The 19,367-nt window shown below is 46.3% G+C and overlaps 1 protein-coding gene across 1 annotated transcript; it reads left to right on the top strand.

The window, feature by feature from the left end:
* Positions 1–1,680: 1,680 nt before the first annotated feature.
* Positions 1,681–6,209, top strand: LOC311233418 (E3 ubiquitin-protein ligase TRIM69-like; the record flags this gene model as incomplete). The annotated part of the gene is made up of 2 exons (XM_084320385.1): positions 1,681–1,983; positions 6,027–6,209. 2 exons carry the CDS (start codon positions 1,681–1,683, stop codon positions 6,207–6,209), a joined length of 486 nt encoding a protein of 161 aa, XP_084176511.1.
* Positions 6,210–19,367: the final 13,158 nt, after the last annotated feature.

The following is a 19,367-nucleotide window of genomic DNA, read 5'->3' as shown; positions in this document are numbered from 1 at the left end:
TATGAGGGCAACCAGGGAACCATTGTGATTGCTAGGAACCCAGTGTGTCAACATAGATGTAAACATGTCAATATAGAAAATATCAACTCATCAGATCTGTCATCAGGGAAGAAAGAATGACACTGGTTTACTGTCCAACGGACGACAGGGTAGCAGACACTATGAGGAAACCTGTTCCAAATTAAAATTGAAGGGATTTACAAGGGTCATGTTTAATGTGTAAATATTGACTGTCATACCTTGTTGATGTTTTTGGATTATATTATTCCCCTTGTAAAATGTTTTTCAAAGAAGTTATCCAGTATGCTAATACAAACCCTAAGTGGGAGTGTTGAAGTCAGAGGTTCGGTGTAGGATTGTTAGTAACTGTCTAACTGCATATATAACTGTTTCCACTAGTAACTGTCTAACTGCAGATATAACTGTTTCCACTAGAGGGCACTCTAGGCGGAGCCACTCAGGAACACCACCAGGTGGCGAGTATAAATAGAGATGTCTCCTCCCATTCTTTCTCTTTCCCCCAGCCTCTCTGTGAGAGGAGAACTATAGAACAGCTGCTCTGCCATGTGAATAAATAAACCAGACCAAAGATAGAAACCATGCCTCTTGACCACATTATTGTCGCCCTATAGCCGGATTCTGTCAACATATACATTTCCTATGTTACATTCTAATATAAAATATACAGTAAAAAAAAGTCCAGGAAGATAGTACTGTCACCCTGTGCTCAGTGATGCAGTGAGGCATTGATGCATTGTAAAGTCTGATGGCTGTTGGAATGAAGGACTTCCTGTGCCGTTCAGTGCTACATCTCGGGAGTCTTAGTCTAGCACTGAACATGCTCCTTCTGTCAGCCAAGTCTGTGTATAGTGGGGGGAGGGGTTGTCCCTGATGGCATTGGTCTTAGCAAGGCTCTTCCTCTCCGCCACCACTGCTAGATAGTCCAGCTCCATGCCTACTACGTTACTGGCCTTCCTGACCAGCTTATCCAGCCTGTTTGCATCCCCCACTCTCAGTCCACTGCCCCAGCAGGTCACAGCGTACAAGAAGCCGCCCGCCTCCACCGACTCGTAGAACATCCTCAACATCCTTGTACAGACGTTGAAGGATTTCAGCCTTCTGAGGAAGTAGAGTCGGCTCTGACCCTTCTTGTAGAGTGCCTCTGCGTGTTTTGATCTGTTCAATTTATTGTATTTATGTGTACACTGAGGTATTTGTAATCCTCAACCGTGTCCACATCGACTCCCCTGATGGAAACAGGGGTCACAGGTGCACTCCTCCTCCTCCCCAGATCCACAACCAGTTCCCTGGTCTTCGTCACATTTAGCTGCAGGTGGCTTTTATTACACCATGTGACGAAGTCCTCCACCAGTGCCCGGTATTCCTCCTCATCACCGTCCTTAATACATCCCACTATCACAGAGTCATCAGAAAACTCATGTCAAAATACAGGAAATAAAGATCACTGTTTTTGTACTCTGACCGACAATGATATTCAACTGCTGGAAAAGACTCAAGATAAAACACGTCATACTGTGGGAGGACTAACTTAAGACAAATGCAGGACGGAATAGTTGATCTGAACAGTGACTTCAACCTGCTGATGACTGAATCAGAGTATGTTTACAGCAATCGTGATTATAAGTTAAAGTAAACTTCAGAGCACATTCCAGTGACGAAATGGCTTCAGTATTCTCGCATTCTGAAGAGGATCTGTCTTGTCCTGTGTGCTGTGACATCTATAAAGATCCTGTCGTCCTGACATGTAGCCACAGCTTCTGTAAAGGCTGTCTGCAGGAATACTGGAAACAGAGAGAAGAAAATAACTGTCCAGTTTGTAGGAGAAGATGTTCCCGGTCAGAGCCTCCATCTAACTTGGTTTTGAAGAACCTGTGTGAGGCCTTGAAGGAAATACACCAGCCAGCTTCAGCAGGGTCTGAGGTGCTCTTCAGTCTGCACAGTGAGGAACTCAAGCTCTTCTGTGTCAGACCTCCAGGAAACATAAGAACCACAACTGCTGCCCCATATATGAAGCAGCAGAGGACCACAAGGTACATAAACATCATTATTATACAGTGTACATATTTGTGTAGAATTAAAAGTATGATTCAAATATAAAACATTATATAACAACTTACACTTACACTTACACAATATACAGTGTTATCGCTGCACAGACCCGGCAATGCCCCTGACCAGAGGAGAGAGAAATATAATAGTTAGTAAAAGCACTATATAAGCTCAGAACACAGCTCACAACACAACACAGCTTAGAACACAGCTCAGAACACAGAACACATCTCAGAACACAGCTCAGAACACAGCACAGAACACAGCTCAGAACACAGCTCAGAACACATCTCAGAACACAGAACACAGCTCAGAACACAGCTCAGAACACAGGACACCTCAGAACACAGCTTCATCTAACGAGGCGTCGCAAGGTTTAACTGAGGCTAATGTTAACATGATGGCACACACACAGTGGCACACCCTCCACCAGAGCAAGGCCAGAGAGAGAGAGAGAGAGAGAGAGAGAGAGAGAGAGAGAGAGAGAGAGAGAGAGAGAGAGAGAGAGAGAGAGAGAGAGAGAGAGAGAGAGAGAGAGAGAGAGAGAGAGAGAGAGAGAGAGTCTGTGATGATCCAGACAGAGAGAGTCTGTGGTCCAGAGAGAGAGAGAGATGAGTCTGTGGTCCAGACAGACAGAGAGAGAGACAGAGAGACAGAGAGAGAGAGAGATGAGTATGTGGTCCAAACAGACAGAGAGAGAGAGAGAGAGAGAGAGAGAGAGAGAGAGAGAGAGAGAGAGAGAGAGAGAGAGAGAGAGAGAGAAGCAAGACAGCTAAGATGAGCCCCTAAAGGATATTCAACTTTTAATGGAAGAACAAAACAGAAGGAAAAGATAACTTCACAAAGGCAACATGAATATACATAGATCCAAAAGGACAAAGATCAACACTTAAATCCAAAGAGAAGAGGGTCTATACAGAGAAAACAAAGTAGCAAGGAGCCAACGGCCGACATCAGCTAAAGAGGCTAACTGCAAATAGAGTGGCCAGGTACTGACGCTAGCTCGACAGAACATTACCTACGACAGCTAGCCGGCCCGCTTGGCTCAATATAACGTTAGCTACGACAGCTAGCCGGCCCGCTTGGCTCAATATAACGTTAGCTACAACAGCTAGCCGGCCCGCTTGGCTCAATACAATGTTAGCTACGACAGCTAGCCGGCCCGCTTGGCTCAATATAACGTTAGCTACGACAGCTAGCCGGCCCGCTTTGCTCAATATAACGTTAGCTACGACAGCTAGCCGGCCCGCTTGGCTCAATATAACGTTAGCTACGACAGCTAGCCGGCCCGCTTGGCTCAATAATAACGTTAGCTACGACAGCTAGCTGGCCCGCTGGCTCCACATAACGTTAGCCAACATAACGTTAGCCACGATAGCTAGCCGGCCCGAGAGAGAGAGAGAGAGAGAGAGAGAGAGAGAGAGAGAGAGAGAGAGAGTTCAAGTTCAAGTTCAAGTTCAAGTTCAAGTTCTTTAATAGTTGTCATACAGAAGTACAGAATACTTTCATACAAAATGCTTCTTACTGTTACGCTCCAGAGACTGTGCTAGACAAGATAGTATCAAATAACATAATAACATAATATAGCATGAATTTAGAAGAAGAAAATGAGGTCACAGTGTTCGGTATAGACATATGTACAATGTTCTGAGTTACCATATAATATACAATACACAATACTATGCAGTGTACTAATGTACAGTACTATCTAGTGCAAAGCAGAAATGGGATGAGGTACAATTTTAGGTACAATTTACAGTAAGGTGTACGAGTTGTAGTGCAATCCTTCATCCATAAATATAAAGTGTGGGGAGTGGGGTGCTACAGTGTGTTTGTTTAAAGTGGGTGTGTGCTATAAGTGTGTGGAGTGGGTGCTACAGTGTGTTTGTTTAAAGTGAGTGTGTGCGTGTGGATGTGTGTGCTATGTGCGTTTGGTGGTTGTTGTTGTTGTGTAGTGTTCATTCATTGTTCGTTTAGCAGCCTGATGGCCTGGGGATAGAAGCTTCTTCTGAGTCTTTCTGTGCTCGCCTTGAGACTCCTGTATCGCTTGCCTGACCGCAGCAGTTCAAAGAGGCAGTTGTTCGGGTGACTGGAGTCTTTAATGATTCTCTTAGCCTTGCCCTTGCAACGCTTGTAGTAAATGTTCTGGAGGGTGGGGAGCCCCCCTCCAATTGTGCGTTCGGCTGAACGTGTCACTCTTTGTAGTCTGCTTTGGTCTTGTGCAGTGCTATTCCCAAACCAGGAGGTGATGTTGCCGGTCAAGATGCTCTCTATTGTACATGAGTAGAAGTTCTTAAGGATCTTCTGGCTGACTTGGAACTTCCTTAGGCGCCTGAGGAAGTAGAGGCGTTGTCGTGCCTTCTTCACAACACTGTTAATGTGTGTGGTCCATGTCAAGTCCTCGGATATGTAGGCTCCGAGGTACTTAAAGCTGTTGACTCTCTCAATCGGTGCCCCGTCGATGCTGAGGGGGCTGTAGTCCTTGACCCCCGACCTCCTGAAGTCCACAATCATCTCCTTTGTTTTGCTGACGTTCAGGGAGAGGCTGTTTTCCTGGCACCATCCCGCCAGGACCTTGACCTCTTCCAGGTAGGCCCTCTCGTCGTTGGCAGAGATCAGGCCCACCACCACAGAGAGAGAGAGAGAGAGAGAGAGAGAGAGAGATATATCTCCACGGCGGGAATAGAATAGAGTGCATTAAAAACTCACCAAACGTCCAAGAGGAGGGAGACAACCGTGGAGTTGACGAAGTTCATCTGCCGAACAACCGTCCTCTTCATCTTGGCATAACCTCCAATGCTGCACGCGCTCTCTCTAGGTTAGCTAACGCTAGTTAGCCTTTAGCTAAGCTACTAGCCGACATGGCTATCCCGATTGAACCACACGTTAGCACTCGATATTATAACGTAGCTAAAGCTAACTAGCTGTCCCTGCCTTTAGCTAAGCCGACATGGCTAGCCTGACTGAACTTTCTAACATGCAACAACTTTCATCTTCAGTCCATCTGCCGAACGACCATCCTCTTCGTCTTGGCTGGCATAACCTCCAATGCTGCACGCACGAAATAGTCAGACGGAGCTGACGCACGACCGGCCGTATAACGCCACATGTAACCCCCCCCTTCGTTGAAACCAATAGTATATCTGCTGCAGAGCCTCCGAGCTCCAATAGTGTATCTGCAGAGCCACAGAGCCAGGAACAATTCAGACACATTCTACAAACGTGTCTAATGTGAAATATATAGGCATATAAGCAAAACTAGATTTTAGGTCTGTGATGAAAAAGGGCCTCGCAAAAGGAAAATGTAAAAAAAAAAAAAAAAAAAAAAAAAAAGATTGTGCGAGGCCCCCCTTCCCGCGAGGCCCTGTGCGACCGCACTGCTCGCACACCCCCTGAGGCGGCCCTGCCCTCACCCAAGACTTTCAAACAGCCAGCCAGGCAGCACATAGGTCCATGTTGTGTCATCCAAACTCTCCATTGAAGATGAAATTGAAAATAATGATATAGCAATTCATGTGAAAGGAGCACACTAAATTATTCTTATCAAATGTCAAACACCAGACAGCTCATGCTCTCTCTCTCTCTCTCTCTCTCTCTCTCTCTCTCTCTCTCTCTCTCTCATCTCTCTCTCTCTCTCTCTCTCTCTCTCTCTCTCTCTCTCTCTCTCTCTCTCTCCTCTCTCTCTCTCTCTCTCTCTCTCTCTCTCTCTCTCTCTCTCTGTGGTTTTGTAGCCAAGCAGCCCACATCATCACTGACTCCTGAGTATTCTTCCAGAGCTGAGTGCAAACTGCTGGATCCACAGCTGGTCTCAGGATCGCTGATAGATGTGGCCAAACACCTGGGTAACATGACCTCAGGATCTGCGCGAAGATGAAAGAGAGGGTAAAATTCACTCCTGTCATCCTGGACCCAAACACTGCAAACCCCTGGCTCTCTCTGTCTGATGATCTGACCAGTGGAGATACACAGGCACAAAGCAGCCGCTCTCTGATAACCCAGAGAGGCTTACAAAGGCATATGCAGCTGTTCTGGGTTCTGAAGGCTTCAGCTCAGGAAAACACATCTGGGAGATTGAGGTGGGAGACCATCCTAACTGGATTATAGGTGTACCTAAAGAGTCAATGGACAGGAAGGGGTAGCTATCTTCATCACCAGACTGTGGAGAATACTTTATTACATGTCTCAAAATGTTATTACAGATTATAGGTAATTATTGTAAATAAGAGATTATCAGTATGACATCTTGGTGTTAAAATGTCTCATTATGATCAATTTAGAATGAATCTGTGTCATGCATGGGGCTGTAAGTACTTTGATATGTATGAAATGCACTAATATGTAATATTCCTGGATTGTGAAGTGTGTTACATTAGTGTGGTGGGGTTCTGTGCTTCCTTTCAGTCTGTCTATGAAAATCAAAGGTTTGTTGCAGTCTTGTGACTGTGGTTGATTCGTTTTATAAAGTGTGGGTGGGGTGGGTGCAGATAAGGGGGTTGTGGGCCTGGATGACAACCAGTGGTTATTTTGACTCACAGATTACCCTGTATAATATATTTTGTGTAATGTTATTATCCTTTTCATAATTGTTTTAATCAGATTCCCGACCACCCAAAATCCTCCAATGAACCATAGGTGGTCCAGGTGAGAAACACTGTTGTATATTGTGCGTCAAATAACCATGGACATGATTGAGATAATAATAGTCCGGCTTTTGACATGATATTGTATAGATGTGATCTGTTTCATCATAAAAAAAATAAAGGAAAACAAATGATGAGTAAGATAAAAGTGATAAGATGGATATGATAAGAGGAGATTATTGTTTGTGTCTGCTGTAAAATAATTATCCAGATCAAATTAATTAACTGTATTTTGATTGCTCAGGTATTTACTCAACAATCTACAGTAAATGTGTTTGATTTGTATGAAATGTACTACAACATAACAGCTTTAATATTTGTTTTTATTACAGCATTTGTTTTGTTTTTCATCTAAAGACATTACTGTGCAGTACTAAAATGTTATTGCTAACTCAATAAATTTGAATTAGAAACAAGACATGCACTTTTGTCAGGTTGGAATAAAATAAGTAGATTAGTGTTGTATTTCAATTGTAATTTAAACAACAAATTTCTTGAAGTTAGATACACATATTATGTAGCACATATGAAAGACACAAGAAAGATACAGACATAATTGGATTATTTTGTCAAGTATTCTACAATAACAAAAGAACAATCAAATTCCTGTATCTAGACTTTATCACTTTAAGATAGTGATAAGAATGTTCAGTTCTTGTTTCAAGAATTATTTAACAACACATATTAATAATTAAACTAGTCTATAAACATGTTCATCCTATGATTACTCAAGAAAGTAACAATAATGTAATCCTTGTCTCACAATAATTCTCAGTAAAAAAATACATAATTATTTTATTATTGTGTCAAGAATTCTCATACAGTAAGGAAACGTTAAATTATTTCATCAAAGATCTCTGAACAAGGAGATAACAAGAATATAATTCTTGTCTCAAATTCTACGAGATAAAACTAGAATACAATTCCTGTAACAAGATACGATCCGATGGGGCGACTGGGTAGCGCAGCGGACTAAGCGCCTGCCTACCACCGCAGAGACACTGGTATCGAATCCAGCTGTCAGCGGTACCTCCGGCTTGGTCGGTCGTCCATACTAACCAATTGGCAGTGTTAGCGGGTGGGAAGCCGGCGGGGTGTGTATCCTGGTCGTTGTAAACAGCGACTCCTACAGGTCGGTCGGGGCGCCTGCTAAGCGAGGGAGGGAACTGGGGGAAGTAGTGTGAGCCTCCCACGCGTTACGCTCCCCCAGTGAGAGTCCTCGCTGTCAGGTGAAAAGAAGCGGCTGGCTGACTCCACATGTATCGGAGGGGACATGTGATAGTATCTATCAACCCTCCCTAGACCGTAGGGCTGTCCCCGACTAAGGATTTGGATGGTCGACTATGATTGGCCAAAATTTGCTGTTAGTCGACTATTGGTAAAAAAAATTAAAAATAAAAGTATAATATTTTAAATATGTTTTTGTAATTTCTTTTAATTTTTTATTTTTTATCATTCCATTTGGGCTGTGGGGGGTGCTTAATGTCTGAAGGAGTCGACTGAAGGCTTCTTGTCCTCTGCAAAAGCATGCAATTGGTCCACTGATGGATACATCTTGATATTTGTCTAGTCTAGTGTGTTCATTAGATGGGTGAAATCCTCTTTCAGTGCCTCTGTGCCTGTTTTCGTAGGCAGTTAGCCTCTGGTATGCGTGCCACTAGCGTTAGCCACGCTTCTAGGCCTCTTTTATTTTGGAAGGAATGATAAAAAAATATATATATACAATTTAAAAAAAATATATATATATTCGACTAAGAGGTTGGCTAGTTGACTACGGCTCCTTTCGACCGATTAGTTGACTAATCGACTAATAGGGGTCAGCCCTACTAGACCGGAAAGTGGGGGGCAAATGCGCGCAACGACCAGGAAGGGGAGGGGGGAATTGGCATAACGACTAAATTGGGATGGGAGAAAAATACAGAAAAAGGAGGAGAAAAAAGTAGAAAAAAAAAAACAAGATACGATCATTACTTTTTTTGGATACTTTTTTATCAAGACAAATTTCCCCAAGGGGATCAATAAAGGAACAACTTATCTTTTCTTATAAGAAAGTGAAACGAATGGTTAGTTCTTGTTACAAGAATTCTTGAACATAAACATTAAGAATTGAATTACATTCAATGTGATACTGAACCACAAAATCTGCTGGAAACCTCACTTAAACTAAAATCGCAAGGAGCACTGCAGTACTAGGAAAAACCAAACACATCTTGGATCATAAATCACTGTACATTCTATATTGCTCACTAGTACTACGTACTACCATATCTGAACTACTGTGTGGAGATTTGGGGTAACACTTATAAAATTAAAACCATTATGCACACTACAAAAAAAGATCAATTAGGATTTTCAATAAGGTAGGATATCGGCAACACATGTCGTGGGTGGGGGTATGTGTGTGTCTGTATGTATGTGTGTTGATGTACCTACGGGACCCTGAGAGGAGGACACGCCCAGTGATGGTCCTGATGAGGACCTAGATGCTTACCTGGCCGTTTTAACAGGCAAGTGTAATTCCGAGTGTGTTGTGTATTGGACTCTCCTATCGCAGTACTGCGCCATGCTGTCCCTTCTTCCCTCTTAGATGAGGTCCATGGAGTCCCGGTGGGAGCGTGGGGAGCCGTCCTATGGGGATGGTGATATGTGCAGAGGCCAGTGACAGCAGGGCAAGCGAGTGCGGGGCCACCAGGGGGGGGTGTAGCTAAGGGGCTACACAACCCTGACTGTATTTAAATGTTAGATTAAACCACTACCAAAGATATTAGATTGGCCAGACATTAAAGGTACACAAAATGGCGGACACTCCATTAACTGAGAGGGGACAGTGATACCAAGTTCAACGGTTCCCGGTCGCGGCTCACGGCGCCATGATGAAGTGACGTCATCAGTTTGTGCCGCTCTGTATCGAAAACTTCGTCCATTTCCGGGTTTTTTTTCGGCGTGGCATTGTGACGTGGCCTTGAAACTACACGCTACTTTTTATTTTGTCTTGATAAACCAATAAATGACTCAACCAGGATAATTTCAATTCGATGCTAAATAAACTTGTACGCACGCGTAAAATGTGCCAGATATAATTTTACATGCGTTACATTTTTATCAATATATTGGCAATTTTTTGTGCTAGAATGAAACGGAAAACATTGGGAGGAAGTGACGAAGGAGGCGGAAATTACTGCCAGAAAAAAAGAGTAGAACAAGCCTGCACAATTCGTCCACTAGATAATTTCTGTCGGACAGTTAGTAGTTAGTAGTTCGACTTTTATAACAGTAGTAGTAGCAGTAGTAGTAGCAGTACTAGCAGTAATAGTAGTGGTAGTAGTAGTAGTAGCAGTAGTAGTAGTTGTAGTAGCAGTAGCAGTAGTAGTAGTATTAGTAGACGTTTTAGTAGTAGTAGTTTGAGCTATCCATGTGCTAACGTTGACGATCCAGTGAGGAGGAGCAAGGAGCAGAAGGAGCCCTGCCTTCAACCAGTTCAGTGAGACATGGAAGGAGGGCTAACCAAGACAGGTGAGAGACTTATTATTATTGTTATTATTATTATTATTATTATTATTATTATTATTATTATTATTATTATTATTATTATTATTATTATTATTATTATTATTATTATTATTAGTGCTTTTGTTTTAGTTATTACTCTGTTCATAAAAGTTGAAAATAATGTATTTTTACATGTCATTGTCTACAGCAATGATTTGCCTGGGACATCTAGGGGGGCAGGGCGTGCCCAAGCCAACCCTAACCCTAACCCTTATTACTAGGTTTGCAGACTTTGTACGCAATATATACAGAATGGAATATTGAGTGTATATACAGTGTGTGTGTGTGTTGTATGAGCAGTGTCTTATATGTACAATGTGTGTGCCATTTATGTGCATACATGATGAGCAGCCTGCTCCAGGCCGACGCAGGACAACCCAGGCCAGGCCAAGACGTCCAGCCCAGGCAGGAGATCAGGCAGGAGATCAGACGCCCTGGAAGACAGACAGTGATCCTGATCCAGCCCCTCAGCCCCTCCGGTTCATGCCGTGCAGACCCCCAGGACCGCAGCTAGACCCCCATGCCACGTATACACAGGTAACACCTGTCAAAAGGCGTTACAGTTTGACAGGTGCAATATTTCTTTTGGATACGCCTCAGGCATCCTGCACTCTATATGACTGCACTCTAGTCATATGTGTACTGTATATATGTATATTGAATATCCCACAATTTAATTATTTTGTTATTTTTTACTTTTTTACTGTAAAACATTTTTTTTAACTTTTTTTTGTAAAAAGAATTACCTTTACTGACTTTTTGTTAAAAAAAAAGCATGCTGGTGATCATTTCCAGTTGAGAATCAAAATTTCGTCTCTGTTTATTACCTGTGTATGGAGAAAATAATGCTTTGTAAATTGAATTCTGATCTGTTCTCTTTTGTTTATGTAAATATGCTACCTGAGGGTGCATTTCCACTGTTTTATATCCTTGATTTGATATGTTTGCATTGGTTCATACTAAAAATAACACATTTTCTCAATCCGATTTTGTGTTTTGTGTTGTACATTATGCAGTATACAGTATATACAGTATTATACAATATGAAAACTAACTGTCAGGTCATATATGTGAGGCTGTGCTGAAAAAAAAGATACCAAACATACCATGGTAAAACATTTTAAAATGGGAATTATACAATTTAAATCAAAATTTGCCAAAACATATGAAATATCCCAAGCCCCAGAAGGGATATATATATTATAAAGCGCAGATCTCCTATTACTAATAGAATGTCAATGCACAATGTCAAAGGTAATGATAGTCCTGAACTACTAGTACTCGACCGTTGATGCTCCGAATGGAGTGAGAAGGAGTGAACAGCACGGGGAAAGCAAGATGGCGGATGGAGACAATATTCTCTGGAGTTCCTACTCCAGAGAGCTGCAGACAAACGTGGGATAATCCTGTCGTCGCTGGTGAGGAGGGTCTCGTACGGACCTGGTTCCTGTATTCCAAGCGCCCGATGGCAGGATTAATAGCTAATATTCCAAACGCCCGTTGGCATGGTTACTAGCTAGTTAGCCCTTGTATGCTAAAGCTAACCCGCATGTAATCCGCAATAGGTAGTTAAATCCAGAACGCTGCTGGGTTCAGCTAGAAGTCTCTCAACGTTACTTCACTTCGCTCGAACAAGTCACTCTACTTTGCCAATAGTGGCTCGACAATATTATGGTGGTATCTAATTAGCTGTACAGCTCTCTATCAAGATACGTTGCTTGCGGTCTGTTTACTGCTGCACCAAACATTTCTTCTCTCTCAACACACTCTGCCCGGACATGTCCTAAGAACCCTGCGCATGCGCTCACGCTGTCTACAGGTGCATGCGCGCGCGCCTACGGCGTTAAGAATGGAACATATACAAAGAAGCGAATGATAAATACTGTTAGGTAATAGACGACGGGAGAATATATATCTTATATATATAAACAATATATAAGGTATACAAAATAATAAATGCAGACTTTATGTGTTAATCTGGACCTTCAGAACTACACATGTGGTCCCTCTTTCTTACGCAGCCGGGGTGTGCCGCTGGAGGGAGCAGGAGATGGATTGGCTGGCTGGCGTGGAGGGGCGGTCCCAGGAAGGACGGGCGCTGTTGAAAGGAGGATTCGTGTTTGGCAGTAGGAATAACAGAGTTGCACGGACGACACCAGGAACGCGGAACTGTGGAGATACGAGGACACGCTACCCTTCTCTCGTGCCTTGTTCCACGGAAGGCACTTACTGCTCCAACCCTGCTGTGTTCACTTTCTCTCTGGGGAACGAGTGGAGCCGAAACCAAGAGAGAGACATTGTAGCCACGCTACACGCCGTATCGGTTTCCCGTAAAAGGAATATATGAACTGTGCTATAAGGAACTTTGGATAATACAAACATTTGTATTGAGAGCACCGCATGCTGAAACGCTGCTACTATTAACATGGGCCCGCTCGTTGGAGAGCAGTACAACGGGGCGGCCATTTGACTAACAAATGAACGTAGGAGCTCGACGAGTGTAATTAACTGTACTATTTCCTTGCCGCCAGGAGGACACTACCGCATTACCCTGGTCTGCTCTGTACTAAGAAGTACCCTATTCCCTGGTCCCAGTCGGAACGCTTTTCAGCCTGGGGCCGTGGGCCGTGTTATATCCTTTTTGTCGTATTGTCTACCAACTATGACCAGCGCTTTTCACTGCCCCAACCTAGGCTAGGATGTGGGAGGAACATTCTGGCCCTAGACCTAAACCTTGTAGCACCCCATACCCACCACCCTAGACATGCCCCCTTATCTTTGCTGTGTGCCACCAGTGTGTTTTGTTCCTAATAGTACTTGATTATGTGCTGTGACTCCCTGAGACCAGATGTGTGGTATTTATATTCTCAGGCTATGTTTGTAGTGTAGTGTGCAGTGTGATTCTGGATTAGTTCGTGACCATTTCCAGACCTGGGTGCAGTATCGGCACCATTTCCCACGTGTGCAGTGCTTCAGGGGCAGAAAAGATAGTGGGGGTGGGAGTAGCAGCTTGGGGTTGGCCTACAGTGCAGAGAAGCGCTTCCTCTTTAATAATACTTGTGTACATCATTGTGAAGTGTGTAACTAGGAATTGTGTTGTGTAAATCTTAAAATCAAAAGTAGTTTCACCCAGCTGACAGAGACTGGAGGTGTGGCCATTGTGCATGTGGCTTTTGCTGCAGGTGTCCTCCCGCTCTGCTATTTCTCTACCTCTCTTCCTCCCCTACACCTTTCTCCCTGCTACCCTGACACCACAATGTGCCTCATACCTATCTCAACACTCTGCTCCTCCAGACCAGATTCAACCCACCGGCACACACAACAGTTTGGTAGCAACCTGGCTAATCTCTCCTACCCCCCCACAGCCACTAATATACCTGTCACTGTACGTGGAGGTTTGTGGAATTGTCAATCAGCCATCAGGAAAGCTGACTTAATTACTGCCTATGCCTATACTCCCATAGTCAAAACCTACAGCTCCTGGCTCTAACAGAGACCTGAGGTTTGAGGTTTGAGGTTTTTATTTTGACACAAAACATATACAGATTTTACTCCATTTACACTTTTGTCAAGGATAGGAACGAAAAAGGCGCAGGGCCTTATTTACATTGTTGTCCTTGGATGTCAAGGATGCTAGAAACAGACACATACAACTCATTACAAAATTAATCACAATTATTATTGTAGCTAAGGGGCTACACAACCCGGACTGTATTAAAGATTGTTTAGATTAAACCACTACTAAAGAATATTAATAGCCAGACAGTATAGTTAGACAAAATGACGGACACTCAATTGACGGCACGGGGACAAGGCTACCTGGTTTATAAGCATTTTAATCGTCATAGCAGCATACATCTGAATTATCACGTTTCTCTTTTAATAATAGAATGTCAGAGTATCAAAGTCAGCGGTAATGAATAGTTCCTAGGTTACGAATACTCGACCGGAGCTCTGCAGGGAGTGAGAAGAGACGAGGCGATACGGGGAAAGCAAGGGTAGCTGGAGACAATGGTTTCCCTCGGGAGCTCCAAGCTCCGGAGGAATTGGAGACTGGTCGGATAATCCTGTCGTCACTGGAAGAAAAGGGGTCTCGTACGGAACCGGTCCTTGTAATCCTAGCGCCCGATGGCAGGGTTAATAGCTATTAATCCAAAAGCCTGTTGGCATAGATGGTAGCTAGCTAGCTTCGTTTGTACTGGAAGCTAGCCCGCAGACGGTCTTCAATGAGTAGTTAGATCCAAACGCCGCTGGGTTTAACTATACGTTTCTCCACGTTACTCCGCTTACACAAGTCACTATACTGCGCCAATAATGGCTCTACAATATTATAGTCGTATCTAAGTAGCTACTAGCTATCTGTAACGATACACCGCTTGTAGGTCTGTGTACAACTGTACCGGACGTATCACTCTCTCGCTCTGCTGCTTCTCCTGTTCTGATACTGCCGACTCATTACTTCCACTGCGGCTGCTTGCACCATCTACAATATATATACTCAGACTGATTTCTAGGGCGCAGCCGATTTACCTGTCCGGAATCAATGCGCCTGCTATGGGCAAGTCTGAACATGTCTAGAACCATGTCTGGGGGGCTCGTCTGGTGGCGCCTCCAATGTCAAGGGCGGGACCCAATGAGGCGAGCGAAGAATACTATTATGCAAACGGATGGCGTAAAGATATATATCTTATATATATAAACAATATACAAGTTATACAAAATAATAAACGCAGACTTTCAGTGTTAATCTGGACCTTCAGAACAGCCGCGCCCTAATTAGTCCGCACCTATTTAGTAAATAAAATGTGGGGCACAGATTAATATTAAGGGTCAAGTCAACTTCTCCATAATGTGCTATCGGGGGTTGGAAATAATCTATAAAGTCAGTGGGTTATCGTCGTCGTCAGGGGGTTTAGGGATCTCAGGCAGCTCTATCAACTTGGCTACTGGTCTGGTGTAGGTCCGCCCTTGGACGATGACTTCTGCCGCTCTGACCTTCCCATCGGAACCGTTAGTCACTTTGCTCACACGGCCGGCGGGCCACGTAGCTCGGGGCAGTGACTGGTCTATTATCATTGCGACGGTACCCACTGTCAGGTTGTCCCTGTCTTTAACCCACTTCTGATGGGCTGGAAGGGAGGGTAGGTAGCGTAGGAGGAAGCGGGCCCAAGACTGGTCGGCCAGTACTTGGCTGTGTCTCCACATCCTCCGTCCGTTCATCTCGTCCTGTCTGTACACCGTCTGAGGAAGGGCCGGGTCCGGCCGCCCCATCAAGAGGTAGTTTGGGGTGATGGGTTCGATGTCAGCTACGTCGCTTGGAGCGTAGCTGAGGGGCTTGGAGTTCAGAACTCCATCTTCTTGAGCCCTCAGGTAGGCCACTGATCCGTACGCCACTTCTGAGGCGTCGCTGAAGACGTGCAGGTCTGTCTGACACTTCTCCAGTCGCACGGTAGGGGGGAAGTGACTCCGCGGGATGGCCACCTCGCGGAGTGAGACAAGTTCATCCTCCCACTCTCTCCATGTGGTAGCTAGGTGCTTGGGTATGGGGTCTTCCCAGCCCTGCTCCTTGGCCCACAGTTCTCTCACCGGCATCTTCGCCCGCCTCAAGAGTGGGGTTGCGTATCTGAACACTCCGTCGACCTCGACTCTCGTAGTCTTCTGATCTAGTAGAGCGATGGCATACTTGTCCTCTTTGGGCCGAACCATCTTGCGTTCGGTATTGAATGGCAGCGCGTCTAGTGTCCATAGCCTCTCAACGTGCTGTAGGAGAGTGTTGTCTGTGTCGCTCACCTTGGTGTAAAGGCAGCGTGTGGACGTTGGTTGGCTGGCAGGTCCGTAGAGGGGGCCCTGGAGCGTCCACACCAGTCGGGTCTTAACCGCGGCTGGGCATCCTTTGGGTCCGATGTGGGCCGCCTTGGTTGGGACAATGAGGTCCGTGTGGTCGGAGCCAATGAGTAGGGTCGGTGTAGCTCCGCTGATGAGCGGTATGGGTAGTTGGCGTAGGTGGTCGTACTTCTCCATCAGCTGTGGGATGGGGTAATCGTAGCGTGACAAACCTATGTCGTAGCTCATGAGCGCCTTGCTGATGCTGTACCGCTTCTCAGGGTGGTCGATCGCTGCAATGGTGAACGAGACGTTTTCACCTTTGATTGTCTTTAAGTCTCGACTAATGGTACGGAGGGTCATCGTCTCCTCTGGACCCCGCAGGTCCAACTGGGTCGCGGCGGAGGCGAGGAGGAGTGTCTTCTCCGACCCGTCGTCGAGGACGGCGTAGGTGTCGAGTACCTTGTCCCCGTGGCTGAGGAGTACTCGTACTACCTTGAGGAGCACTCTGGAGCTCCCACTAGTCGCGGGGTCGATGTGGAGCACTTCTGTTCCCGAGTTGCTTTGTAGAGCTAATCTTTGCTTGAGGGCCTCGCGCAGTGTTTCGCAGTAAGCGGTGTCTTGCCTGCGTATAGCCTTACCCCACTGATCCATTTCGGCGGGGGTCAGTTTCTTGTATGCGTCGCACCGTGACTGCCAGTGTCTGCTGCGGCAGTAAGTACACCAGGGGGGGGGGGCAATGGATCTTCTGTAAAGGGGGGTAAATAATCTTCTGTTGTGACACCGACTCGGCCTGGTACATCACTGTGATGGGCCTACTTTGGTCTTCTGGTGGGCGCTTCATTATACATTCGGGCGGGCGCTTCTTCTTAAGGCGGCATTCTGCTGCCATGTGGCCGTGTGTGCAGCGGAAGCAGCGGCGGTTATCTTTAATCCACTGACTTACTTCGGCGGTGGTCAGTTTCTTGAATGCGTCGCACTGTGACAGCCAGTGTTCACTGTCGCAGTATTGACAGGCAATCTTCCATTTCTCCTTGGCGTGGGGGTTGTGACTCGTCTGCCATGACACCGGCTTGGCCTGGTGCATCACGGTGATGGGCCTGCTTTGGTCTTTAAACCTTCTCGGTCCCTCTTTAATGTTCGAGCCACCCCATGCGAAGGTGTCAATTCTTAGGCTGCTAACCTCCCTGGCTAGGAAGTCAGCGAGATCCAGCAGTGACTGTTCTGGGCCATTCGGGTCACGGTAGTTTCGTTGCCGCCAAAAACATTCTTGGCTGAATGGGGGGAGCTTCTCCAATATGCGCTCCACGTTGGAGTTGGCGTACAACTCGTACATCCCTTCTCTCGTTGGGACCCGAGCATCCCTACCAGGGATTGTACTTTGACGGATAGGTCGTCCAGTGCTCGGTTGTCTCTAGCCGGGGGGAGACGTTCAATCTCACGTATCTCCTGAATGACATAGTCCCATGTACGTCCGTAACGTGCGTCGAGGGCAACCAGGGCGTCAGAGTAGGGAGTTTGTGAATTAGAGTATGCCAGCGCTATGTTGTGCGCTCTAGTTACCTTGAGGTGCTTAAGGAGAATGGCATACTTGTATGACTCGTCCTGTACTCCGGACATAATTGTCTCTAGGCACATACGCAGCTCGGTATATTGCGCTCGGTCTTCTCTTGTGAAGTCTGGGAATGTGGGTGTCCCAATGTAGTGCGCCATGGATGGCTGCGACACTGACGCACGTGGGGGGAGAGGCATCCGTGGCGAGTCTCCCTGTACGTTGGGTCGTTGGTTCGTGCTGGGCGGGAACCAGGGGCTGGGTTTCCAGGCACTATTGCTTGGTGCCGTCGGGTGTTCGAACTCCCCACTGGGACGTGTTGGGGGTTCATAACGCAGCGTGTCGGGACTGAGACCGGGGCTGCACTGTTCCTCTTGGTCTGAGATGGGTTCATGCGGGTGGGCTTTCTGTCCTCCCTCGTCCTCCGTTAGGCTTTGTAGTCGCTCAGTTAGCTGCTCTGCAACGTAAGCAGGTTATTCCCGTAGGCTGGGTCCCGTGTAGGTTTGTCGGGGGGGGGAAGGTGCCCTCGACCCGTGTCGTGATGATCTCCGGGAGCTCCGGGTGGAAGAGTGGGGTGTCACCCTCTGGAACGCTTGCTCCATCATTTGTGCTTGTAGGCGGTCTCGCTCCGCCTCGCGCTGCGCATTGGCTGCGTCGCGCTGCATCTCGCGCTGCGCATTGGCGCGGTCTCGCTCCATGGTTTCTTGAGCCTGGAGGCGCCTCTCTTCCAGTCTGAGATGTATCGCGGCGTCAGCTTGGAGGCGACTCTCTTCCAGTCTGAGATGTTCGCGCTCACTCTCTCGTTGCGCCTGGAGGCGGTCACGCTCACCCTGGAGGCGGTCTCTTTCCGCTGAAGCGGTTAGCGTAGCGATCAGGACTTGCGCTAGCCTCTGGTCGGCCGCGCTTGGGGATGACGCTGATGATGGTGATTTGGAGTTGGCAGGGCTTGGCGGTGACCTGGTCTCCTTACGCGCTCCGAGGTCCATCTCGGGGGCGCTGTACTTTGTCTTCTCCCGCGCTCCGAGGTCCATCTCGGGGGTGCGGTGCTCTTTATCCTGGTGCGCTCCGAGGTCCATCTCGGGGGCGCGGTGCTCTTTATCCTGGTGCGCTCCGAGGTCCATCTCGGGGGCGCGTTCTTTACCTTCTTGCGCTCCGAGGTCCATCTCGGGGGCGCGTTCTTTACCTTCTTGCGCTCCGAGGTCCATCTCGGGGGCGCGGTGTTCTATGGGCATAGTCAAGTCATGTCCCGCTTGTCCCCCCCGTGAGCTAAGTCAGTTTCACTTAAACTAGCTTGGGTCTCTACCGGTGGGGTTGACAGGTCGATAAGGTTGGGCATACTTAAGCTACTAATGTTATCCTTGCTTAACGTCCTCGTAGATAAGCTAGGAGGTAGATCTACAGCGTAGTTCTCCAAGTGGGGAGGGGGCTGACGCTGGCGCCTAGGGCGCTCTAATGGGGGAGAGCCGATTGGAGAGTGTCCGCCGCTGGCCATATTATTACTAATATGATTATTATTACTGATACCCTCCGGCTCGAAGGACCAATTGTAGCTAAGGGGCTACACAACCCGGACTGTATTAAAGATTGTTTAGATTAAACCACTACTAAAGAATATTAATAGCCAGACTGTTGTGAAGGATCAGATTGGACCGAATATATATATTTATTTATATATATATATTTAGTTGTATTTGTGTGTCGTTTGATGTCCCCTGTATATTCCTTGTACAATA

The sequence above is a fragment of the Notolepis coatsorum genome (genome assembly GCF_963971535.1).
Source record: "Notolepis coatsorum genome assembly, chromosome: 8".
Lineage (NCBI taxonomy): Eukaryota > Metazoa > Chordata > Actinopteri > Aulopiformes > Paralepididae > Notolepis > Notolepis coatsorum.
The sequence above is the reverse complement of the archived record's forward strand: the minus strand, read 5'-3'. Positions and strand labels throughout refer to the sequence as shown.